At 52.0% G+C, this 24,760-nt stretch overlaps 1 protein-coding gene and 1 long non-coding RNA gene across 2 annotated transcripts; one reads left to right on the top strand and one right to left on the bottom strand.

The window, feature by feature from the left end:
• Positions 1-4,233: 4,233 nt before the first annotated feature.
• LOC306804307 lies at positions 4,234-17,527 on the top strand. The gene is made up of 4 exons (XR_013774842.1): positions 4,234-4,331; positions 4,696-4,798; positions 16,999-17,055; positions 17,295-17,527. It is a non-coding gene; the product is annotated as an uncharacterized lncRNA (long non-coding RNA).
• A 1,096-nt stretch (positions 17,528-18,623) lies between these two features.
• On the bottom strand, positions 18,624-23,451 carry LOC306804230 (maestro heat-like repeat-containing protein family member 7; the record flags this gene model as incomplete). Its single annotated transcript, XM_079310549.1, has 15 exons — positions 23,280-23,451; positions 22,982-23,046; positions 22,505-22,867; positions 22,199-22,347; positions 21,808-21,955; positions 21,411-21,601; positions 21,191-21,328; positions 20,808-20,922; positions 20,497-20,640; positions 20,058-20,267; positions 19,812-19,922; positions 19,552-19,653; positions 19,085-19,187; positions 18,953-19,009; positions 18,624-18,679 (listed from the first exon to the last, which is right to left on the bottom strand). Exons 1-15 carry the CDS (start codon positions 23,398-23,400, stop codon positions 18,624-18,626), a joined length of 2,073 nt encoding a protein of 690 aa, XP_079166675.1. The 5' UTR covers positions 23,401-23,451.
• Between the last annotated feature and the right edge of the window lie 1,309 nt (positions 23,452-24,760).

The raw sequence follows: 24,760 nt of genomic DNA, 5'->3' as shown, positions 1-24,760 counted from the left end.
CCAAAGAATAACTACATTGTAGGTGTCAAGAATTGAGAATCCTCCAGTTCCAATCCCAAATTCCCATGGAATTATGGCATTCCCAGTTTTGGGAATTTTCAACCCTCCAGTTCTCCTCAGAAATTCCCACGGAATAATGGCATTCTGGACAGTTAGAATTTTGACTCCTACTGCTTCCCTCCCAGACTGTCACCGATACTAAGAAATTACAGCAGAAATTCCAGGTGTTAGGAATTTGGAATCCTCCAGGTCTGCACCCAAATTCCTATGGAATAAAGGCATTCAGGTATCCAGAATTTAAAATCCTCCAGCTCCTCTCACAATTTCCCATGGAATAATGGTTTTCAGGATGTTAGGCATTTCCAACCATCTGTATGCCCTCTGAAATTGCCATGGAATTGAAGCATACCAGGCATTGGGAATTTATAATTCTCCGCTTCCCCTTCCCAATTCCCAGGGAATAACAGAATTATCGGCGTCACATACTTGGAATCTTTAGCTCTGCACCCAAATCCTCATGGAAAAAGAGCATTCCCGGTGTCCAGTATTGACAATCCTCCATTTCCTATCCCAATTTTTCATGGAATAATGACATTCAGGGTGTCAGGAATTTAGAATCCACCATACGCCCTCCCAAATTCACAGCAAATTCCCATGGAATAACAGCCTCCCAGGCATGGGGAATTTAGAATTCTTCAATTCCCCTCCCAACTTGCCAGGGAGTAACAGGATTCTCTGTGTCATGAATTTGGAGTCCTTCAGATGCCCTCCCATTTCCCATGGAATAATATCATTTTGGATGTCAGGAATTTCCAAACCCCCATTCACCTGCCACAAATTCCTATCATAATTCCATGGAACAACATCAATCCAATTCTCAGGGATTTAGAATAATCCACTTCCCCACCCAAATCCCCATGAAATTACAGCATTCCTATTTTTGGGTATTTTGAGCCAAATTCTTTCCTCAGCAGGATGATGCTGAATTTGGAATGATGATGCTGAAATCCACTGCATTCTGATGCCTGAAAACTAGACTAGAAACCAGTAGTACTCTATAATATAAGGCCTATGGGCCAGTTATTTGATTATTTGATACCTGGAGTGATGGGCATTGCTCCACAACAAAATCACCTGTCCATTCTTTGCACAGTACTAGCCTGTATATGTTTTTCAGTTAATGTGAAAATTATTTTTTGCTATCTTTCATATTGCAACATATTTTGTAATGACATGACTATGTGAGCCCTTGAACACGTGCATGGTTTCTGCACGAGGTGATTGTCAGCCTCCTGCAAGTCACTGGGGCCTGCTGGTCCCCATCAGCCTTTGAGGCCACCACAGTGTGGTGGGAAGGGAAGCACTTCTCTGGGGAAGCTGGGGACATTACTGCCTCTGGCAGCTTTCAAATTCTCCCCATGCCATCTTCAGGTGTCTGCCATGGTGAGGTACATCCACCAGTGGCTCATGGCCAATGAGACTGATGAGCACAGGCTGCACAGGACCCTGCTGGATCTCACCAAGGCGCTGCCCACTGATGTGGTGATGACTCTCCTGCATGTGGCCCCATCGTGTGACAGGTATGGGGCCCACCTGCCCAGAGGGCTCAGGGCTCACCAGCCCATCACCCTGTACAGCCTGCTCCAGGTCTGTCTGAACAACAGAGAGTTCCAGGGCTCTCTGGCTGCTCCCTTTCCCAGCCCTGGCTTGTCAGCACCCACCCCTGCTGCCATGCTCCCTCCCTGCCCCTCAGGAGCCTGTCCCCACAGGGCTAAACTGCCTGGGTGTTGCCGGTGAGGGGCAATGGGCAGAGGCAGAGCTGGCAGCCAGCTCAGGTCCCTGCTACTGCCCAGGCCACGCTGCTGTGTCTGAGACTGCCCTGAGACAGAGCTCTGACCCTACAGAGCTGCTACAATCATGTGGAAGACAATCTTGTGCTCGCCCAGGACTGCAAAGCCGGCGCGGTTGAGACTCCTGGATGTGCTGGGGAGATGGCCAGAGCACAGCACACGTACCTCAGATGGGGACACAACGAGAGTCTTTGCCCTGGCTGTGAGTTTCTGGAACTGGCCTTTGCCCACCCCAAGGCTGCCCCTCCTGCAGCTCTCCACCCTCCTTCCCCCACTGCATCTCCCAGACTCAGGTGCTGGGCTGAATCCTGGCCCAGGGGCAGCTTCAGGGGTACCAGGCCCGGTGCTCCCCCTGCATCTCCCCTGGCCTCTCCCTGCCACGCTCGGGCCCTGCCGCACGGACACCTCGGCACTGAGCGCTGTCTCGGGGTGTTTGTCCTTTGCAAGCAACTGTGGTGGTGTGGAAGATCCTCCAGGAGCCCTGCATCCCACAGATAGTGACACTGTATTTCACCCGCATGTTTGTCCACCTGCTCTTCCAAGTGTACTTCAGTACTTGCGATACACCAGAGGAGGTCGATAAATTGTGGAAAAGATGCCAGAAAGAACACGGCTTTGCTGCCAGCCCCAACAGGTTTTCCATCCCAGTCCTTCTGTCCCTGTCGTGTCCCCAGGGCAGGAGCCAGTGCTCCCGGCATGACATGAGCTTTGCTCTGCACACGGATTTGTACTGGAGACCCTGAAGTCCCTGCTCTGCCGAATGCAGTGTGAGGATGTGGTGACGGCAATGGAGCGCAAGTGTGGCTGGGACATGCTGCTGTCTGCTGACTCCCAGCACTATGCCGTGGGTGTGCTGGTCAGGTGAGACCCCACGCTCCCCACTCTTTGTGCTCTTTGTGCTCACAGTACCCGTGCCCATGGGCCAGAGGGCCTTGTCACCGAGGCACAGCCAAAGAGACTGGAAAAGACTGGGAAAGGAGGGTGCCCAAAAGGAGCTGCCTCCAAAATAGCTCAGGTCCCCTTGCAGCAGGATGGTGGGGAAAGACCAGACCTCTGGGAATCAGTCCTGGGAGAGGTTTGTCCCCCTCACCCAGACCTTGCTTCCCTTTTCCTCCTTTCAGAGTAATGCGCTCCTCATCCACACCCTTGTCTTCTGGGATTGCATTGTACCTGCTCAGCCTGCTCAGCATGGAGATGCCATGCTGGGATTTTGCTTCCCTGGCATTCCTTGTGGAGGTGAGCCTGATGGCCAGCGCTGTCTCCCTGAGCTGCCTCCCAGCTCTCTGGCCTCTCATAGGCACAGCTGCCTGGGACGGTGCCCGTGCCCTGTACTGCTGTCTGGGCCCGGCCCTGTGCGGTTCTGGGCTCCTGCCGGCCTGGTCCCTGTCACTGCCCTGTGCCTTTCAGGTCCTGGAGTGCTTGGATGTGTCCAAATACGGGGCCAGTCTCCTGGAGATCATCTCAAAGAACCTGCAGAGCGAGTGCAGGGAGAGGCGGCACCTGGCGCTCAGATGCCTCATGGTGCTTGGCCCCATGAATCCCCCCATGGTGAGAAGGGAGCAGCTGCTGAAGCCCTGCCAGGAGCGTGAGCCTGGGGCATGCCGTGGCTTGCGCATGGCTGGGCTTTGGGTGCTGGGGGAGCTGATCCCAGCTCTCCTGCCTCCCGCGTCAGCTGCCCAGGTTCTTTGGGACAGGCCTTTGGCCTCTAGGCCCTGTGGCAGCAGAGTGGCCTTTCACACAGTTGTCTTCCAAACAGGCAAAAAAAATGTGGAACCTCACTGACAAACTTGTGGACATCCTGCAGGAAAACAATAGCTTCACGGTCAGGATGACCATTGTTGTTCTCCAATATTTGTTCCTCCACAATGGTGCCCCTGTACGCAGCCCCATCGCCCTGCGGCTGGCTGAGGCGCTCCTGCCACTCTTTGACCACGTAAGGCTCTGTGCCCCAGGCCACGGCCACCGACTGCGGCCCGGACACTTTGTGACCCATGAATTTCAGCGTTGGTGCCCACACGGGCCTGAAGGAACCAGTGCTTAGGTCTTTTTTCCTTCCTTTCCTACAGCATGATAGACAGGTGCAGCTGGGATCAATTACTGTGTTTGAAGACATGATAGGTTTATTAAGGAAAAACGACAGAAAGGCTCTGAAGACACACGTGTGGCAGAGCGTGTTCCCACTGTTTATCCACTGCCACGATAAGAATCCGGACGTGGCAGAGGTGAGGACTCGTGGGCTGCCCGTGTCCCCTGGTGGGGGCTCAGCTGCCGCCTGCCCTGGTGCCTGGCGGGCTGCAGCCTCCTCCAGGCCTTGGCACAGGGACACGGCCTCTGTGCCCTGAACTGCAGGGACATCTCTGCATCTCTGCTGCTCTCCAGGCATCTCGGGAAACACTGATTTGTGCAGCCAAGTTCCTGAAGGGAAGGGATCTCCTGCAGCTCGTGAAGACAGCGGAGCTGTGGAAGTTCGCCGAGTGCCTGGTAAGGACGGCCTGGAAGCGCCAGGCTCAGGCTGGAGAAGCCCCCTGAGCGCGGCGCTCACTGTGTGCGCTTGGCAGCTGTGGCCCTGCCCAGCGCTGCAGGCAGGGGCCGCACGGGCTCTTCTCCAGGCTCCTGCGGCCCCGAGCCGGCTGCCCTCGGAGCCCCGGCCCAGCGGGGCTGCGGGGCGGGCCGGCACCGCGGCTCCCCGGGCAGCAGCCGGCCCTGTGCCCCTGCAGAGCCCGGCCAGCGGCTGCTGGCCGCGCCTCAGGGCTGTGCGGGCAGGGGAGGCCGGGCCCGGGCGCGGGCAGCGCCTGCCAAAGGGCCAGAGCCCGCCCCGACCCTTCGCTCCCGCCGCTCTCCGCAGCTGGCAGAGGACAGGAGCCGAGCGGCCGAGCACCTGCGCCAGGCCCTGCCCTACCTGCGGAGCCCACAGGAGCCCCTGCGAGCGGCGGCCGTCAGGTTCATCGGTGAGCCCGTGCTCCCTCCCCGCCCCGCCGCAGCTCGGCCCCAGCCCCGCCTGCTGCCCCGGCAGCTTCTGCCATCCGGGCCCGGCGCCGCGGAGCCCCGGCTGCCCTCGGGGCTGCTGCCGCCCTCTCGCAGCCGTGCCCTTGGGCGGCAGCGTGCGGCAAGGGCCCGGGCTGAGCCCTGCCGGGCCACGAGGGCCAGTGGCCACAGGGCTGGCAGCGCCGCTGGCAGGGAGCTGTGCCGCTGGGCAGAGCCGTGACAGGGTCTGTGTTCCCAGGGACGGCCAGGGCACTCATGAAGGGGAAGGAGGAAGAGCTGCATGTGCTCAGTGAGGGTGAGTGAGGGCTGCGGGCTGTCAGCGGGGCTGGCAGGAGGAGCTGCAATCCCTGTCCCACCTGCGGAGGGGTTTTGCTTCTTGTGTGAACGAGGGCTGGTGTGGGAAGAGCTCACAGAGATTTCTGGGATGCGGGCAGGGGGATTCGTGGCCAGCAACTTGATCCCGTTGGTCCCCTATTGGCCATTCCAATAGCTGGGAGGAATGCCCCTGACTGGAAGATCTCCTTGGATTCCCACAGATCCGGGCTTTGACCGAGGCTCTGTTCCTCTCTCTTCCAGCCCTTCAAGCGCTGAGTAAGGACAACAGCCCTTCCCGTGCAAGCCCAGTAACTCAACTTGCACTCAGGCAAAGAGCTGCAGAACTACCTTCACCTGGTGGCTCAGACAAAGCAGTGTCCCTTTAACACCTCCAGGTGCCACAGAAGAGGAGACAGCCTGGGGACCAGAGACCAGCTGGAGCTCCAGGCAGAGCTGATGATTGCACAGCTCTTGTGGCTTCGGCCCTCTCCCTGCTTGTAGACAGCTCCCTCCCTCCAGCCTTCAGACTGTGGCCATCCCTCTTTTTTCCCCACCACTATCTGTCCCATTTGACAGCTCCCTCCCTCCAGCCTTCAGAACCTGCCTTTCACCTTTTTTCCTTCCCAGCTCATCCCTTTGCTTTGCCTTCCCTCAGTAAACTGTTTGGCTTCTTCACTTTGCCTGTACTTTACTGTAAGTTGCACTTACCCAATTTTCAGGTCTTTCTTGGTATCTGAAGAACTTTTAATGAAGTATTCTTTAACAGAACATGATTTTTTCCAGCATTTTCAAAAATGTTCTTACGCTCTCAAGAAAAAGCCATTTAGAAAGAATTTCATGGGAATTCTGGAATGCTTTGGGTGGGAAGGGATCCCAAAGCCCATGTCATTCCACCCCTACCATGGGCAGAGACATCTTCCACTATTCCATATAGCTCCCAGCCCTGTCCAACCTGACCTGGAACACTTCCCCCTCACAGGGAAGGATTTCTTCCCAATGTCCAATCCAACCCTGCCCTCTGTCAGTGGAAAGCCATTCCTTGTGTCCTGTCACTCCCTGCTTTTGTAAACAGTCTAGAGGAGGCCTGAGAGTGGCCCCAGTCCTTGTCTGCAGGCAGAGCAATGGTTCTGTGTGTGCTGAGGCCTTCAGAAAGTGAGGCAGAGCAGATGGGAGTCTGCAAAGGAGTGGCAAGTACATTAATTAGTCTTTGCTTCCCAGTTTCTTCCAACATCTTTGCAAAATAGCGACAATGAGTCATCCTGAAGGCTGGTCATTTTTCCTCTGGTTAAGAGTTCCCAGACTTTTGTGCGATGTGTTGGAAGCATGGATTTACTCCAGACCTTTTTTTACAGGCATCTAAGCTATCATTAATAAAAGTCAGGAAACCTTAACTAAAAGCCTTTTAAAATCAACTTAAAAAAAAATTAATCAGCCAAGGTAAATATAAGGGGCCGTGTGGGTATCCGTATGGATATAAACCAAATCCTATTTCTTGTAGGCAGGATTTAAGTCATATTGTTGCAGTGCTGCATGGAAGACCTTCCAGTGACTTCAGAGAGGACAAGGATCTCAGATCCAGCACAACTTCTAGAGTGCACATCTGGCCAGTGGAAGAGAACAACTGTGACAAGAAATTCTGCAGAAAACCAATGAGTACAAAACTAAAGCATAGGAAACAGCAGAAAGGCAAGGAAAAGTTGTTAAAAGTGGATCTCTTTAACCTTAAATTCAATTTTATTTCTGTTTTTCAGTGTCTTTTACATGAGGAAGAAGGCAGTGCTGCTTTTGTCTCTACCTCTAAACTTCACGCTGTCTCTAGGCATATTGTACAGAACTTAGATTCCAGTAAATGAGTAAATTTACCACTTATAACACCAAAATTATGAAGTGGGAAGCTGAACTCCAGAAATACCAGCATGTCTGGTCTGATCAACTTAACAGCACACCCCAGGAGCACTTTCCTCTGGTTGTGTTGTATCCCACACAAGGAAGTCATGCAGTGAGAGGGTAGACTCAAAACCCCAAAGTTTTGACTCCAAAAGAGGTCTTATTCAGAGTTACTGGAGGACTTTTCTTGTATGTCACAAATGCAGCTCAGCTGGAAAACTCAAAAGAACTCTCAGCTTCTTGTCCCTGTAGAATTTGTTACAGAATCTGGCATCCTTCAGCATTCATGTGTGAAACCAATTAGGTTCAGCTGTTTGTGTTTGTTGGTGGAGCTGTTACCAGCCCTTGCCTCCACAGTGTGTGAGTTGTCAGCTCCACAGCAGCAAAACCAGTCAGCAGGATGAATAATCTGGGGAAATCCAAGTTATTGCACTGAAAGCATTTTCATTTTAATGTTTTGGCCTGGCAAATTGCTTATTCAGGCAATCCAAATTAACTAAAGCCTATAAAAGGGAATAAGAGTTGCAGACAAAGGCAAAGAGATGGGGACTTTGAGGGTGAGCTATGATATTTGGTAATGTATTCACAACATGAATGTGATTGGGGACAGTCAGAAAAGGAAATGATAACAATTCCCATAAAATGGAGCACTTCCCCCACATGTAATATGTGATGGTTTTGTGTACCTAAGCACTCTGGACCCTCTGAGGTGACTGAGGAGATGGATTCAGCCTAAAGATCCTGGGAATGCAGCTTAGAATTGGAAGGAAGATAAGACACTGTGGACTCAGAGATCTCTTGGCAGGTTCATTAACTCACCAAAGGCTTGTCTTAAGTTTGAGACTGGGTTTAGAGCTGGATCCTTTGATTCTTGTTTTGGGTTTTTTATAAGTTTTAATTAGGTCTTGAGCACCTTGGCAGTGTTGCAGCCATCCCTGAGAAACCCAGAGGGTTTCTGTGGCCAAAACAGAAACCCTCCGAGTCTAGCAATGCAGGGATCTCTCAAAGACTTTCATCTCAAACACTTTGCTGTGTTTGTGACACTGAAGGACCATGACGTGCCCTGCTGAAACCCCTGTGTCTTGCAGGGTCACCTGTGGCATCCTTGTGTCTGTCAGCCCAGTGGCATTTTGAGGAGTGAGCCAGTGGGGGGAAAAGCTGTCAGAGGTTCTGCTGGACAGTTTGTACCCATGGCAAGCCAGAGCAGCTCCTTGAAATGTTTTGGAGCTTGACTCATGCCAGGAGGGGACCTTTCTCTCAGCACTTTCCCGACTGCCTTCTGTGCTCATTTGTTTTCCTTGCAGGGGTGGTTTGTGCTGCAGGGAGTGCAAGGAGAGTGCATTCATCCTGCCTCTGACACATCCCTGCCTTGCCCCTCCTGCTCCTGGAGAGCACAGCTGGCACAAACCCCTCCTTGAAGAGGTTAACCAAATGCATTGGATTCATTGCAGGATGGGGCTGGTAGGAAATGCAGAGGTGTGCAGTGCCAAAGCCACCATGTGTATGCTCTTTCCATTCGGAACACTGACTCATGAAAGGGAATAAAAAGCTGTTACATTTCTGCATGATGAAAAAAAGGGGCCCCAGTCTCATCCCTCTTATGCATTCACACAGTCCCTGTCCAGTGAAGGCTTTCCCTGTTAGAGCTTCTGAAACCTGCCCTCCCTTGGTAGGAATTAAATTTATTTCAGCTGAAAAGAATTGGGTGTCACCTTGGATGGGCCTTCTCCTCACCCCTAGCCAGGGCCAAGCACTGATCTTGTGACTTTCTAAATACAGTCCAAATTATTTATTTGCTGTTATTTTCATTCAGCTGAGAAGAGTTTGGCCATGTCTCCCTTGGGTTGTGCTGTCAGCTGGCTGCTGATCAGTTATCCAAGGTATGCTTGGTAGAAAATGGAGAAAAAGGCCCTTCCCAATAGCCATGGTTCCCACTTCTAATTCCTGCTTCAGGGACAGTGTGAGAAACCAGCAGAAGTAGATCAGATAATCAGAAGGCAAGGAAGCTTTGGAGAGGGTGGGAATATTCTCACAGTGTCCAGCATGAGGTGCAACAGTTAAGCACTGAATTTTATTGCGTGGTGTGTTACAGAGTGATTGTGATGTGGTGTTAGACCTTGTGCACTCTTCTTTCCAAGTAGATAAATTTTATACAAAAAAACCCCTTGAGCCTCTAATTATTGCAGCTATGAACTGAGATGCACAGCTAAGTTGCAGTTTATATTACTGTGACTATTGAGCCATGGTCTCAAACTACCTGAGATTTCTGAAAATGCCTCTGTATATTGCCTAAAACAGGAACAAATGCAATATAATTCAAGTTGACTGACAGATCTCGAACTGCCTTTGGTAGCAGCAGCATAATAAATGCAGAAGTTAAATAGGCTCTGTCTGGAGTTGGATCAATGATCCTTGTGGGTCCCTTCCAACTCAAGATATTCTATGATTAAGAAAGGAAGATAAGTATTTTGCTTTGCACTGAGGCTTAGACACAGCTCAAGTCATCACTGCTGCTTGTCCACACTCTCCCAGTTGATAACTGTGTGATTTGTGCCTTAGCCAAAACCTGTTCCTCATGTTTTGTGCACCCCAGGCTTGGATGCTCAGCTCCTGTGGTTTTGCTGGGGGGTGGTACGAGGGGGGAAGGTCACTTGGGAGAGTGCAACCTGTCTTCTGCCAGGTTGAATCCATTTCTCTTTGTTCTGTCACCCCAGGCTCTTGGGAATAGTCTCTCTCCATCTTTCCTCCAGGTTCCTTTGGATACTGTAAGGCCACAGTTGTGTGTCTAATTGAGTGTCTGATCTGGGTGCTGTAAAGTGATGGCACTGTTGTTGTGGCAAGACTTGTCCTCTCAAGCAATACCTTCTAGGATTGCTTTTTTTAGGGGGAATCCAAAGGGATGTATAAGCAAGATTATGGTTATTTGGTGACTGCTGCATCTCTCTCAGTGTCCTGCTTGGGCCACTAAATTCAATTTTCGTAAGCTTAAGGCATCCTAGTGAAAAAATTTTTGTTGCTTGGATGGGACTTGGCTTTCTTTTCCATGTGCTCTGGGAATGTATCCTTGCCTTTCAGTTCAGTGTTCTGGAGAGATGAAGTTATCAGTGTGTGTGAATTTCTGGAGGCAGGGTGATTTCCTGCTCACAGTGGTAACAAAGTTAAAGGCCAGGAGCTCTGCTTAAATCTTTTTGTTATTAGCAGAATGTACTGTGGCCTCTGGCATCCCCTAATTCTGCTTCTCTGCAAAGTGATAGATGATTATGGTGATTATGGTAATTATGGTCATTAGGGTACCTGCCATTTGTGGGAATGTGGAGGATCCCGGAGAAAAATGCAGCCTTTTAAAACTTGCAAACAATGCATCTGTTGAGTATTAATGATTTGTTAAATTTATTGAGCGCTTTGGGACTGCTAAATGAAAGACCTTATATAAATGACACTTAATTGTTGTTATTGCTAGAGAAGAGCTTGCACAAAAGCAGCAGTTATCTGGGAATCTGGGAAACAAAGGTCTGGAGCTCACTGCCAACATCTGCTACCACTTAAAACATACAACATGAGGCACTAATTTGGAGAGAGAGATTCTGCATCCCCTGAGCGTGGCAATGCTTTGGTGAGGTTCTTCATATCCTGAATGTGTTCTGCCCACCTTAACCCCTTGGGAAGGGACTCTCCCCTGGATTGTCACAGGGATCTTGGGATACTCTGGTTACAAATCTGCTTGGAACACTGTTTCCTTCCTCAGGGAATTGGAAATAGGCAGTGATGTTTTTTACTCACGACCTCAGGTGTCCTCACAAACGTGGGCAGGACCTTGCTGCAGAGCAACAAGCAAAGTTTTCCAAGGCAGGGAAGGAAGTTTTCTATTTCTAGGAGCTCCTTCAAGCTCTTGGGTCTCAGCATGTGGAAAAATCCATTAATGTGTGGTCTTTGGCTCTGGCTGCATTGCTTCTGGAGCAGTGGGAAGATCCACCCCTCCATCTGAAGAGAAACTGGGAACCTTGCACCACCAATCTAGTGTCAGTCATCTACCCAGTGGCTTCAGGGGAGAGAGGAATAAAACCTTCTATCTCCCCTTGCTGATTGCCAAGGAGTGCTGCTGTGTCCTAGCAATTTCATGGATACTATTATGAATTCACTGACAAACTTCTTGGAGCCTTTCTGTGCTGCCACAACAGCACAGGCAACAGGGCAGGGCAATGACATTTATTTAATGCTTCTATTTCTGTTCCTCTTCTGGACCAATAAACTGTGAGCTGGCTTTTGACCAGCAGGTTTGCTCACAGTCATGAGGAGCAGGTAGTGGTGGCTGCTGAAGTTTGGTGTGTTGACTGAACTGAACTAAATTCTTCCCATAACAGCTAAAATGGATCACTTAGCCATTCTGGGAGCATATTCAGCTAAAAACAAAGCCCATGATTCAGTAAAACACTGTTTTATTTATCCTATTTTTAAAATATAATCCAGGGAGCTTCCAAATCTTGTTTTGATGGCTATTTTTTAGCTTTTTCTATTGTCTGCAACCAGAAGCTGTAGGAAGAGGCCAGAACAGCACCTCAGATGTGTGAGCAGCCCTTCCAGGGCACACAAGATCCAACCTGAGCTTTAGTTTTCTATCAGGTTAATGAGTTTGCTTTTTGAAGATCTCCCATGTCATCACTAGGGGAAGAGAAGAGAGAACTCCACCTCACCCTCTTTGTCCTCTTTCAACTAGCCTCAAGTTCCATCTGCTGCAGTTGTGCCACCCATGGTCATAATGCTATTTTAACTCCATTTTATACACAAATACTTCATTATCCAGCAAACCCTTTTGTTAGTAGTTGTGAGGAAAAAAACCCAGGTTCTTCTGAGATCTCTTTTCTTTAGCAGCTCAACTACAAATGGAGGCAAAAAAAAAGGAGAAGCAGTGAAGGAGTGCTTTCACTCCTGTTTGATCTTCCCTGCTCTCAGGACATTTTTGTTGCTCTTTCCACCCTGTAGAGATGAATATTTCCTTCAACATCTGCCCTTTCCTGAACCCATCCCCACAAAGGCCAGTGGTTTGTCAGCACACTTGCATTAATAATAATTTGGCTGAGAGCAGTGCCCTGTGTGTTGCTGGAAAAAGCAGCCCTGAAGCCTTGGGTTTCTCAGACTGCTCAAGGATAAGAAATTATAGAAATTATAACAATGATTAAACACCTGAAGGGTTCATGAGAGACGTGTTGTTTTGCTGAAAGCATTTTCAAAGAGGTGTTGCCTTCTTGGACCAAGAGTCTCTTCTATTTTGTTTTGCACGAACTACCCTATATAACTGTGGTGTTTCTTTAAGTAAAGCTCTCTTTCTGCTTCTCCTTTACACAATTTGCATTATCCTTTCCACAGCTCCTACAGCCAAAATGCAGCACCTATGCTCAGGACAGCTGGGGTTGCTCTTGCACTTTCTTTCCCAGAGTATAAGAAGGAAGATTGCCTCCACAGCAGCCCTGCATAGCTCAGGAGAAAGTGGAGAATGGAATGCCAAAGATCAGTTGGTTCCCAGACAATATAATGGTGGCAGGAGCTGTAATTTCCACAGTGGTTCTGGTTTTGACCATGAGTCTTTCTGCTTGCGTGCTGGACTGGGAGAGTGGAAATATTAATTTGAGCATGGAAGGTTCATCCCTTTGCCAGTGGCTCAGGAGAATGGAGAACTGGTATTTGTCTATGGATGTGAACTCTGGTTTTGCAGAGATCTTGTTTCTTTATAAAGCAGCAGATACATATTTCCTTCCAAAGGCATGCAAGACCTTTTCACTCAGGATTTGCCTATGTTTTCATAGACTCTGAAATCTGATTACATCTCAGATCACGCTCAGTAGTTCATATTCACAATCCAAACTGTTTGGTTTCACTGCTTCATGTTCTGCTCTGCAAAGTTGTTGATGCTTAATGGGTTAACTTCCTTAGTTAATGAGGAAACTGAGTTTTTTTCTTCCTAGTCTTCAAGTTTCCCCTTAGGAACAATTCAAGCTGACACTGCAGAGTGTTATTTTAAACATTTTAAACATTTCAGTGGTGCTTGATACTGCTGAGAGTCTGATTAAAATTTTGATGTGCTCATCCTCAGGTTGTCTGTGCAAGAGGGAAGTGCCTAGGCTGGATTTGAGGCAGATGGATTAAAATCTTGGCTCTGTGCAGAGCACATGGAGCATCTTCCTTGCATTCCCTATCAGTGAAACTGAGGACAAGCACCAGTGTGGTTGGAAAAGATCATTCCCAGTGTTGGACTGAGTGGGTGTGCAGATACAAGAGCCCCTGATGTCAGGGAGAGAGAAATCCTGTGCTGCTGCAGCTCAATTTGCACTCCAGTTTTTTTGGTTGTGATCTCTCAGGCACGGCTACTGTTGAATTTGCCCCTTGGGACATTCAGCATATCCATATTGGGGATTGTATTTGGAACTAGAGAGAAAACACAATGCTAGTGCATTTTATGCCCTCTTGGATCAAGAGCTGGATGAATTTTCTGTCTTCCCCTGCAGTAGTTTCAGGAAATGTTGTTTTGTTCCTGGTGATGCTCCATCAGAGCTGCTCTCAGGAGATGCTCTGGCTGACACACAGCTCCAGCCTTGGAGCCTGCTCCAGGAACATTCCTGCCAAATGCCTGGCCACTGAGTCCCTGCTTCCCAGCACCAGCAACTGGCTCCTTGCAAGGTGGGAAACTGCTGGGGGAGGGAAGCATTTCATGAATCACAACTCCCACGCCTTTGCATACCCACCAATTCCCAGCCAAAATACTTCCACCCTTATTCACACCAGATCCCACCTTTACTCCAGAATCTTTTCCATCTGTCCTGCAGGCTGCTGTGCAAAAGGGAGATGAGAGAATCCAGGGCTTCTCTGACAAGACAGAGAGCTGAGTTGGAGCAATAAATGTGTGTGCCTGCATCCACAGGCTCCTGTTCTCCCCTATTCCTGCTGCCACTGCCATCACCAGCACGGGTGACAGCAGGAAAAGAATGGATTTACCAGTCCATCTGCTGTAGGAATATCTTGCAACTGGACAAGAGGCAGTCTCAATTTCTAAGTGGGTGCCTTCAGAAGCTTTCTCAGCTCTGAGAGCTTCCAGAGGGACTCTGCTCACTTTTCATGGGATGTGTATTTCATAATAGGCCAGGGAAGATATTTCTTCTGAATTTTAAACCAGTGGCAGGGATTTCCTGCAGTGTGGACTGTTTTAAGCACCTAAAAGCATGTGCTGACTGGTGCAGGACACTAAAATGGCTTGGTTAGGAGGACCAAGGACTCCCACCTTGGTTTGGGTGGGAGTATCAGGCAACACCCAAAGCTTTTGTGCTCTTGGGGTATTAGCAGTGCCTGGAAGGGCAAAGATAGTGATTTTCTTAATGGTGAATGCAAACCACCCTGCTGCTGGAACATTAATCATGAAGGTACAGGCAGTGATTGCCATTTCTACCATATGCTGGGATGGTAAAAGTGGAGTTCTCTTCCTCTTTCTTTCCCCATATCTATGAAATATGGATTGCCTGTTTCTCTATTGCCTGTTTATCTTCCTAGATGTAATGCAAGGATATTTATCCCATATTCTTTGAGTTGGTGTTTCAATACCCAGTGAAATGGATAGGCATTAAGATGCCAAATCCCACTGGGCTCATCTCGTCCTCAAAGAGATTCCCAGGGGCTGGATCTGCTCCACCAAATTAGTATTTCAATATGAACAGAGCCCCTTGAGCCAGCTGAGGATGCTGAAGGTTGGCAGGAGTGGCCGCAGCTGGCTCAGGGTTTGAGGAGGAAATGCCAGGCAGGAGTTTGTCACTGTGTAATTGATATTCTTAGCTCCACCCTGCTCCCCATCCTCCTGCTAAAGCTTTCCATGGAAAATGTAGCTGCCATTGGCTCTGCTTGAGGCTCTAGGCATTGAGGCAGCTTTCATTTGTGCTGTTCAGGTCTTTAAAAAAGCACAGCAGGGACTAAACCCCCAGTGAGGTCACAGTCTGGGTAGTGACTGATGGAGGAAAAGTTGGCCTTGTCCCCCAAAATGGTGATTATTACTGTCTTTATAGTCATGTCTGGGGTGTTCAGGTTACAGAGAGGGGGTGACTCAGCTCTATCAACATCTGAGCTGCCTTAGAGCATTGTGTGTCTTCATTAATCACCTAAGGCACAAGGAGTCAAAATACTTCTTTTTACTTTTTTTTTTTTTCGTCTCTGTGATAAGATTTCAAAGAGTTGGTTCAGCCAGAGGTAGGCCTTCAACACCTGCAGGTTGACACCAGGTATCTGTGTCAGAGCTAGAAATAAATGCCATGTCTCCAAAGACTTGATCTCATCACTGCAAGGGAGTTAGAGGTGCTTTTCCCTTGTGTTATGTGAAAAGAAGGTTAGGCTGGAGTGTCTGCCTTGGCAGACACTGTTTTTCCTTTTCCAGGGAATGAGGGGAAGGGATTCACTCCTTCCAGTGGCAGTGAGAATTGCCTTTGTGTTCAAGTCCATAAACTGCAAGAGATGAAGCTGAACATTATATACAGATTAGAAATGTAGCTTTGGCCAGGAGCTAAATATGCAGGAAAAAGAATCAGTGCCTTGGCAGCAGACACACACCAAGTTCTTACGTTGGGCGTGGGATTAAAGCCTCTCCTTATGGCCATTGCAGGGAAATCTTTGAGACTGTCTTCCAGTGATTGTAGGAGTTTTCCTGGGAAATGGGTGCCATGGGGGAATGCTGCAGCATTTCTGTAAACCAGACCAGCTGCTTATTAGCCTTACAACTCCACTCCCCAAGCTGAAGGTGTTCCACTGTTCCAGGAGGAGTCGTGCACTTGAATCAGAAAGCCTGAAGCACTCTCTTGTTCTTTGGGTTTTTTATATCTGGGAGAATAAGACACTTTTTCTTTTTTTCTCTCTTCACTATGTTAGGGTGGGGAAGAGGTTTTTTTAACAAGAATGAAAAAGATGAGCTGTAACTTTTTTCTGTTTGGAAACTGAGGGGGTAGAAATCACACCTCTGAAAAAAAAAAGGAGTGAAGAATTTTATTGGACCTGTTGAGGACACAAAAATGTCTTATATTTCAGTTCAGCTTCAACAGCTCATCTTGGAAAAGAAAATTAGTAGAAGAAAGAAACATTGTTTTAAATAAAACCACTTCAAGTTCTAAACTTGGAACTTTTCCCTTGAAAAATGTTACAGCAAAACATTTTGTGAAATTTGAAACTTAAAACTCATATGGAGTCACTCTTTCCTATGAGTATTTTCATTTTCAACGAGGTCTCTATTTGCTGCAATGCTCTAATGAAATATTCTTAAATAACACATGTCCCTAAAAAAGTATCTCTTCTTTGCATTCAAACCAACTGTTGTTCAAAGAACCTTTTCTGTGAAGGATGAAGATGTGTCAAGGTGTGTTTGCAACAAGGAGAACCTGAAGTTCAAAGATACATTCAGTCATTGTGATTGGCTGGCTGGTGCTGGAAGATGGAGAGAATTTTTGAAAGGCACAGAGTGATAGAAAGAGAGAATGTTCAGATGTTGGAAAGAAATTCTTCCCTGTGAGGGTGGGCAGGCCCTGGCACAGGGTGACCAGAGAAGCTGTGGCTGCCCCTGGATCCCTGGAAGTGTCCCAGGCCAGGCTGGACAGAGCATGGAGCAACCTGGCCTAGTGGAAGGGGGTGAGACTGGATGGGCTTTAAGGCCCCTCCAACGCAAACCATTCTGTGATTCTGTGATCTCCCATCATCTGAGAGACCTTCCTGTGCCTTTTAAGATTATTCTCCAAGGAGCTCTGCTGCATGTCAGCCTCAGGTAGTTTCAGAGGCTGACAGGGAGCAGATGGTAAAAAGACCTGCCCATGCCTTAAGCCCGTGGCTGACATTATGATGGGCTGAGTCCTGCCAGGCCACGAGGGCCAGTGGCCACAGGGCTGGCAGCGCCGCTGGCAGGGAGCTGTGCCGCTGGGCAGAGCCGTGACAGGGTCTGTGTTCCCAGGGATGGCCAAGCGGCACCTGAGGGGGAAGAAGAAAGAGGTGCAGGTGCTCAGTGAGGGTGAGTGAGGGCAGCGGGCTGTCAGCTTCTGGCAGGAAGAGCTGCAATCCCTGCCCCAGAGCTCACAGAGATTTCAGGGGCACGTGGGGGACTCCTGGCCAGCAGTTTCGGGTGATCCCAGTGGCCCCTGCTCTCTCCTGGCCATTGCTACAGTGGGCTGGGATCACCCTGGCATTGGAATCTCCTCGCATCCCTGCAGATCTGGAATCTGACTGTGACTGTGTTCCTTTCACTTTCAGCCCTCGAAGATATGGCAGATGACACCAGACTTGCCATCAGAAGCCGTGCCATTCCAACTTCGCACATCCCCAAGGCAGTAAAACGGCCTCACGTCTCCATGTTCCAGAGGTTGCGAGATCATCTTCACCGGGCATGGAGGACACGGCCCCGTTTGTCAGGCCTCGGCTGGCTGCGCTGCTGGAGATCTCCAAGGAGCTGATCTGGGAGGCTCTGTCTGCTGGGACCTCCTGTGCCAGTGGGATTTTCTACAAGATTGTTCAATTCTTCTCTTTGTTTTGGTTTAGTATAGAAATATAGGATGTGTTAGAATAGACAGACTCACAGGATCTTTCATTTGCTGCCCAGGGTCTGCAGGGCACGGTAGAAGAGGGGGAGAAGGGTGCTTGTGCTCAGCAAGCTGCCCAGGCGTGCAGTGCTGCAGGGAAAATGGCCAGAAGCCCCTTGGCTTTCTGATTGGGTCTGAGGCAGGGGCTGCCATTCCTCACTTGTGGGGACCAGAACCGCACCAGGATCCCGGCACTGCCTGGCAGCGCTCCGGACACTGGCACGGTCACACATCCGACTCTCGGGCACTGTGCTGCTGCTTCATTTGCTCTCTGCAACACCCAAAGCTCTCTGTGAAGCCCTGATGCTCTCTGCTTCTGCTCTCTTCCTGACCCTGTGCAGGGATGGAGCTTTGCTGTGCTTTCAGGAAGCTATTCTTGAAACCTGCCAGCATTCCAAGCTCCTTGCCCTGCATGAGTGCTTGCCATGGAATCCCTCCCAGCTGGGTTCAGAGCATACTCAGGGTGGCTCTCCTAAAACCCAGGGGCTTCAGGCTGCAAAGCAAGACCTTGAACTCCACAGTGTTGTGGAACTGGAGCTTCAGCACAGAGACCCTTCCAGCCTGATCTGCCCTCGTTCCTCTGCATCTCTGCACAGAACACAGCACGGAAGAGAATGGCAGGAGGGGCCTGTGAGTCCCAGGGCTCTGGATCTGTGCTGCTTTAGCTCCACAGAGATGCAGGCAAAGTGAAGAAGCCAAACTGTTTATTGATGCAAGGCAAAGCAAAGGGATGAGCTGGGAAGGAAAAAAAAGGGATGGGGAGCATCTGAGGGCTGGAGGGAGGGAGCTGTCAAAAGGGACAGAGAGTGGAGGGAAAAAAGGGGGATGGGCAGGGTCTGACAGCTGGAGGAAGAGAGCAGGCAGGGAGAAGGCTTAGGGAAAAATAACTGTGCCAATCATGCTCTGCCTGGAGCTCCAGCAGCCCAGACAGGTTATGTCCTCTTCAGTGTCTCTTGGTGTCTTCTTGGGACACTGGGTTACTGGACCTTGAAGATGACTGGGCTTAATTTTCCAGGTTAGAGCATGATGGCGTGGCATCTTGCATCTGCACTTGAGGAGCTGGAAGAGGAAGGAACAGAGCCACGGTCACAGCCTGGATCAGTGGGGACACTAAAAGACCCCCGTGCCAGGGCTGCCTCAGCCCGCTCCGGCCATGCCAGGAGGGAGCAGGGACCACCGGGATCAGCCTGAAGGTGCTGGCCACGAATGCCCCACGTGCCCCTGAAATCTCTGTGTGCTCTGCCCACGCCGCCCCCCGTCCGCACAGGGAGCAGAGCGCTCCAGAGCTGGGGCAGGGATTGCAGCTCCTCCTGCCAGTGGCGCTGCCCTCACCCTCGTCGATGAGCCGATTCTCTCCTTGCTCCCTCCTCAAGCACCGCCATGCGATCTCTGGGAATACAGAGCTTGTCATGGACCGTGTCCCAGATCCTACTGCTGTAGGACAGGGAGGGAGCCCGGGCTCACCCATGAACCTGACAGCCGCCGCTCGCAGGGGCTCCTGTGGGCTCTGCAGGTAGGGCAGGGCCTGGCGCAGGTGCTCGGCCGCTCGGCTCCTGTCCTCTGCCAGCTGCGGAGAGCGGCGGGAGCGAAGGATCGGAGCGGGCTCTGGCCCTTTGGCAGGCGCTGCCCGCGCCCGGGCCCGGCCTCCCCTGCCCGCACAGCCCTGAGGCGTGGCCAGCAGCCGCTGGCCGGGCTCTGCAGGGGCACAGGGCCGGCTGCTGCCCGGGGAGCCGCGGTGCCGGCCCGCCCCGCAGCCCCGCTGGGCCGGGGCTCCGAGGGCAGCCGGCTCGGGGCCGCAGGAGCCTGGAGAAGAGCCCGTGCGGCCCCTGCCTGCAGCGCTGGGCAGGGCCACAGCTGCCAAGCGCACACAGTGAGCGCCGCGCTCAGGGGGCTTCTCCAGCCTGAGCCTGGCACTTCCAGGCCGTCCTTACCAGGCACTCGGCCAACTTCAACGGCTGCTCTTCCTTCAGCAGCTTCTCAAGATTCCTCCTTTTCAGAAACTTGGCCGCACAAAACAGTGTATTCCGAGAGGCCTGGAGAGCAACAGAGATGCAGAGATGTCCCCGCAGTTCAGGACACAGGGGCCGTGTCCCTGTGCCAAGGCCTGGAGGAGGCTGCAGCCCGGGAGATGCCAGAATAGAGGCAGCTGAGCCCCCTCCCAGAGATCCACCAGAAGCACACAAAACCTCACCTTCTCCAGCTGCCAGTTCTCATAATGGCAGTAGATTAAAACTGGGAGCAGGCTTTTGTTCACAATTCTTTTCAGGGACTTTTTTCCCTCATCCACTACCAACTCCATCACCTTACAAAATAGGGGCATGGAGAGCAGCTGCACATGGCCATTATCATGAAAGAAAAAGACCTAAGCACCTACTGCTGAAGACCCACCAAGGCAAAGTCCTGAAAATGCAGAGGGCACAAAGTTTCTGGGAAGCACCCAATGCCTGTGGCTTGGGACGCAGAGCCTTACGTTGCCAAAGAGATCCAGGAGTGCCTCAGCCAGCTTTGGGGCAGTGGTGCTGGAAATCAGGATGTCTTTGTTCTGGAGCACGTTGGTGAACACACGGAGGGTCATGTCAACCACCTCTCCATCTGCATCATCCAGCAGCTCCAGGAGGCTTTGAGACAGGCCACACATTTTTCTGGCCTGTGTGGAAGACAAGGCTGTGCTGTGAAGCCATGAACGGCTCCACCAACACCCTCCTGCAACTGCAACCTCACCCTGCAGCCACAGGGCCCAGCAGCCAAAGGCCTGTCCCAAAGAGCTCAGGGAGGTGAGGCAGGAGAGCTGGGAGCAGCTGCCTCAGCTCCTGAAGCCCAGCCAGCCTGAGGGGCTGCTTTCCCCAACACAGCTTCAGCCGCTGCCCCCTTCTCACCATCCAGGGATCCTTGCTGAGCACCACAAGGCCCCTGAGCACCAGGCGACGCCTGTCCCTGCAGGTGCACCTGCTCTCTAACTGCCTTCTCAGAATCTTCAGGACACTGAGACCATATTGTGTCAAGTCCAGGCACTCGAGGACCTGAAAGGCACAGGGCAGTGACAGGGGACACACAGGAGCCCAGGACCGCACAGGTCTGGGCCCAGACAGCAGCACAGGACACGGGCACCGTCCCAGGCAGCTGTGGCTACGAGAGGACAGAGAGCTGGGAGGCAGCTCAGGGAGACAGTGCTGGCCATCAGGCTCACCTCCACAAGGAATGCCAGGGCAGGCAGGTCCCGGCGTGACTCCTGTGTGCTGAGCAGCCTGAGCAGATGGAGGGCAATGCACGAACACAAAGGGATCAAGACATGGCGCATCTCCCTGGCAGGGAGGAAAAAGGCAGCAAGAACCTGAGGTAGAGGGGTGGCAATGCTCTCCCAGGACTGACTCACAGAGATCCAGTCTTTCCCTAGCATCCGTAGAGGCAATGTGGGCTGCCCCTTTTGGGCTCCTCCTCTCTCAGCCTTTTCCACACTGCTTGGCCATCCGTTGGTGACAAGGCCCTCTGGCCCATGAGCATGGGTACTGTGTGGGGCACCCCGGGCACACAGCACAAACGTCAAGGACAGAGGGGCAATGGGGGTCTCACCTGGCCAGCAGACCCACGGCATAGTGCTGGGTGTCAGCACAGAGCAGCGTGTCCCAGCCACGCTTGCGCTCCATGGCCATCACCACATTGTCACACTGTAGTCGGAAGAGCAGGGACTTCATGGTCTGCACTGCAAACCTGTGTGCAGAGCAAAGTCCAGGTCACACTGGGAGCACTGGTGCTGGCCACAAGGGCATGGGAAGGACTGGAGGACTGGGACCTGTTGGCCTTGCTGGCAAAACGGTGTTCCTCCCGGCACGCTCTCCAGAAGTTATCAACTTTTTCTGGTGGCATCTGCTGTGTGGTGATGACAACGTGGAAGAGCAGAGCCACAAAAAGGCGGGAGGAATAAAGGATCATGGCTTTCTGGCACTCAGGCACCTGGACCACCATCCAGACCACCAGAGTTGCCTGTGAAAGAAGCAGCCCGAGGCAGCACTCAGTGCCGAGGTGTCCATGGGGCAGGGCCTGAGAGAGAGGCAGGGGGAGCACCGGGCCTGGTGCCCCTGAGCCTGTCCCTGGCCCAGGTTTGAGCACAGCGCCTGAGGCAGTGAGAGGATGGAGAGCTGCTGGAGAGGTGACCTGGGGGTGAGCAAGGGCCAGTTCCAGAAACTCACAGCCAGGGCAAAAACATCTTCATTGTCTCCATCAGAGGTGCACATGCTGTGCAGAGGCCAGTCCTCCATGACACAGAGAAGAATTGGCAGCACCTTCTCCACTGTTGGTCCCGAGGATGCTATGATTCTCCACATCATTGCAGCAGCTCTGTGGGATCGAAGCTCAGTGTCAGGGGGGTCTCAGTGACAGTACCATGCCCTGTGCAGCTGTGAAAGCCCCAGTGCCCTGAGGGGCAGGGAGGGAGCCTGGCAGTGGCAGCAGGCTCAGTTAGCAGAGGGGCCTGAGGATCCTGGACCTCTCCACCTGTCTGGCAGGCCCCATTGGACAGGCTGTACAGGGCAATGGGCCCTAAAGGCTGCTGAGCCCTGAGCTCTCAAGGGCCACCTGTACCTGTCACACGTTGGGGCACAGCGTAGGAGGGTCAGCACCACGTCAGCAGGGTATTCTCCAGCCAGCCTCAGAATAACAATTTGCAGCCTGGTATCCACAGTTACACGGGACATCAGTCTCTGGTGAATGTTTTTTACCATGGCTGGCACCTGGATTGAGTGGGGAAGACTTGTCCAAGGGAGTAATTTCCCAGATTCCCTTCCCAGTGTATTTTAATGGCTTCAACGTCTGAAGGGGGAACAGCGGCTGAGCCTTTAAGGGCCAGGTGATCATGGAGCCCTCCAGGCATGGCCCCAGGCTGCTTACCTGCAGCTGAAAAGAAAAATCTCCGTCCTCAAAAAATTCTGTAGTGGGAGCATGAATCACAGTGCTAGTGGGGGAAGCATGAATCAGGGAGGGAGTAGGAGTGGAAGTGGGAGTGGGTGTGGGAGTTTTGTCAGCATTTGTGATGTCCTGAATCTCTTCAATGTCATCAAATGTGATGGCCACGTCCTCAGTCACTGCCATGTCATCCTCTGCCATGTCATCACTCCTTGCAGTGTCAGAATCTTCTGAGTGCTCAGGTGTATCTGGGCTGATATCAGACTCTGTGCTGACATCAGGCTCAGCTGTGGCCTCTGTTGATGTGCTGGCCTTTCTACGTCGAACAGGCACAAACTTCCGCAACATCTGCAGGAGAACAAAGGACAGGGAGGAGCGGCAAGTTCCATGGAGTGCTCCAAGCGCTGTGCTGGGCTGAGCAGTGACAGCAGGCCCAGCCCAGGTGGGGATGGCTGCAGGTACCTTCAGTGCTCTGCGGAAGCGGCCACGGGTGGGGTCCTGCTCGTGTGTGCTGTCCATGGCTGCACCTGGCAAAGAGCGAGCGCAGCCAGAGCTGAGGGGCTGCGGGAGAGGCCGGAGAACAGAGCCCAGCCCTGCGCTCCCCAGGCAGGGCCAGCCCCGGGATGCCCCAGGGGATGGAGCACGGGCACTGTGGGGTGTCTGCCCGGCCCCTCTTCTGTCCTGTGCCTGGGCATATCCCCAGGGGATGGGGCCAAGATGGCAGCAGTCAATAACCCAGTACCCTGCCTCTGCCACTCACCATCCTGCATTGGTTGTATTGGCTCCGGGTCTTCAAGCTGTTCTGCTGGGGCTGCTTCCGACCCTTTCTTCTTTTTTTTCCTTCTGAAGATTTTGAAAAGGTTGTGCAATCTGCCTGCCATGCCAGAGTCTGCTCTCGGCACCTTCAGACAGATGCTTCAGCAAAGCTCCGGGTCAACGAGTCCTCAAGAGGGCACCTGCAAAAGAGAAACCTTGGGTAGGCCACGTCACCACGTCCTGTGGTCTGGCCTCAAGGTCACCTGCAGGAGTAGCACTCAGAGAAGCTCCGGGTCGGACAGGAACGAGTGCGCTGTGCGGGGGCTCCTCACGGCACCGCTCTGTCCCGTCCTATCCCGTCGCGTGCGCCGAGCACTGTGCCGTGGCCGTGTCACCGTCGGCTCTTATATCACCACACGTCACAAAGGGTCCTTTGACACCCTGTCCTGATCCATGCCATGGTGACCATGCTGCACCGTGTCACAAAGGGCTCTTGCACACGCTGCCACCTGCCCTGGGGCTGCCCCCAGCCCACCCAATGTGGCCCATGATGGAAGGAATCCCTCACCCCAAGTGTCTAAGTCAGCCCCACAGGATCTTTAGGAACAGCTCAAACCATCAGCAATCGCTGCCCTGCTCTGCGGGCTCAGGGCAGCAGAAGGAGCCCCCAGGGCTCCAACACAGCCGCAGCGGGAAGGGCACGGGGCCTTGCACAGAAGCTGGCTCGGCCTCCTTGGGACACGTCCCGGCTGGTGGCCATCCTAAACCCACAGCTGTGACACGGTCAAGGATCGTGTGGGCCAGGGCACAAATGCTGCTCTGACCCCTGGGCCCTGCGAGCACTGAAATCAGCAGGTGTGGCAGAGTCCTTGCCCAAGCAGATCTGCCACCCCCCGAGCCCTGGCAGCGCTGGTGCCTGGCTCCTGCCCCAGAGACCTGTGCCCCGGGGGCTTCTGTGCCAGAGGGAGCCAAAGCCCACGTCCACTGGGGGCTGTGCTCCTTCCTACAGGGGCTGTTGGCAGGAGCACCTGGAGCAACTGCTAGCAACACTTGCTGCCTGTCAGATGATGTTGATCCTTCCTGGAATGAAATTTTCATGGAAGAGATTGGCAGGAGAACCACAACACCATCAGCAGCTCAGTTTCCCAGGATAACTGGATTGTACACACAGACTATCACGCTTTCCTGTGCTTTTCTGACACTCTTGAGTTCTGGAAATAAAGACTCTGCCCAGCCTGACATTTTGTGCTCCAGTTGCTGCGTGCCTGGCTGTGGCAGCTCATGTCCAAACACAGCTGGGTGCCTGCTGAGCACGGCAATGCTTGACCACAAACAGGGAATTTCCCCAGTGAACATCAAGGTAGAGGCAATGGCAAGTGCAGAGAATAGGGATAACTGGGAGGAAAAGCTGCTCCGTGTCTCTCATTATGGTGCAGCACTGTGAAGGAGCAGCCAAGACGTGCTGGAAGCAGCCGTGTCCTGCCC

The sequence above is a fragment of the Erithacus rubecula genome, assembly GCF_903797595.1.
Source record: "Erithacus rubecula genome assembly, chromosome: 8".
In the NCBI taxonomy this organism is placed as follows: domain Eukaryota; kingdom Metazoa; phylum Chordata; class Aves; order Passeriformes; family Muscicapidae; genus Erithacus; species Erithacus rubecula.
The sequence above is the reverse complement of the archived record's forward strand: the minus strand, read 5'-3'. Positions and strand labels throughout refer to the sequence as shown.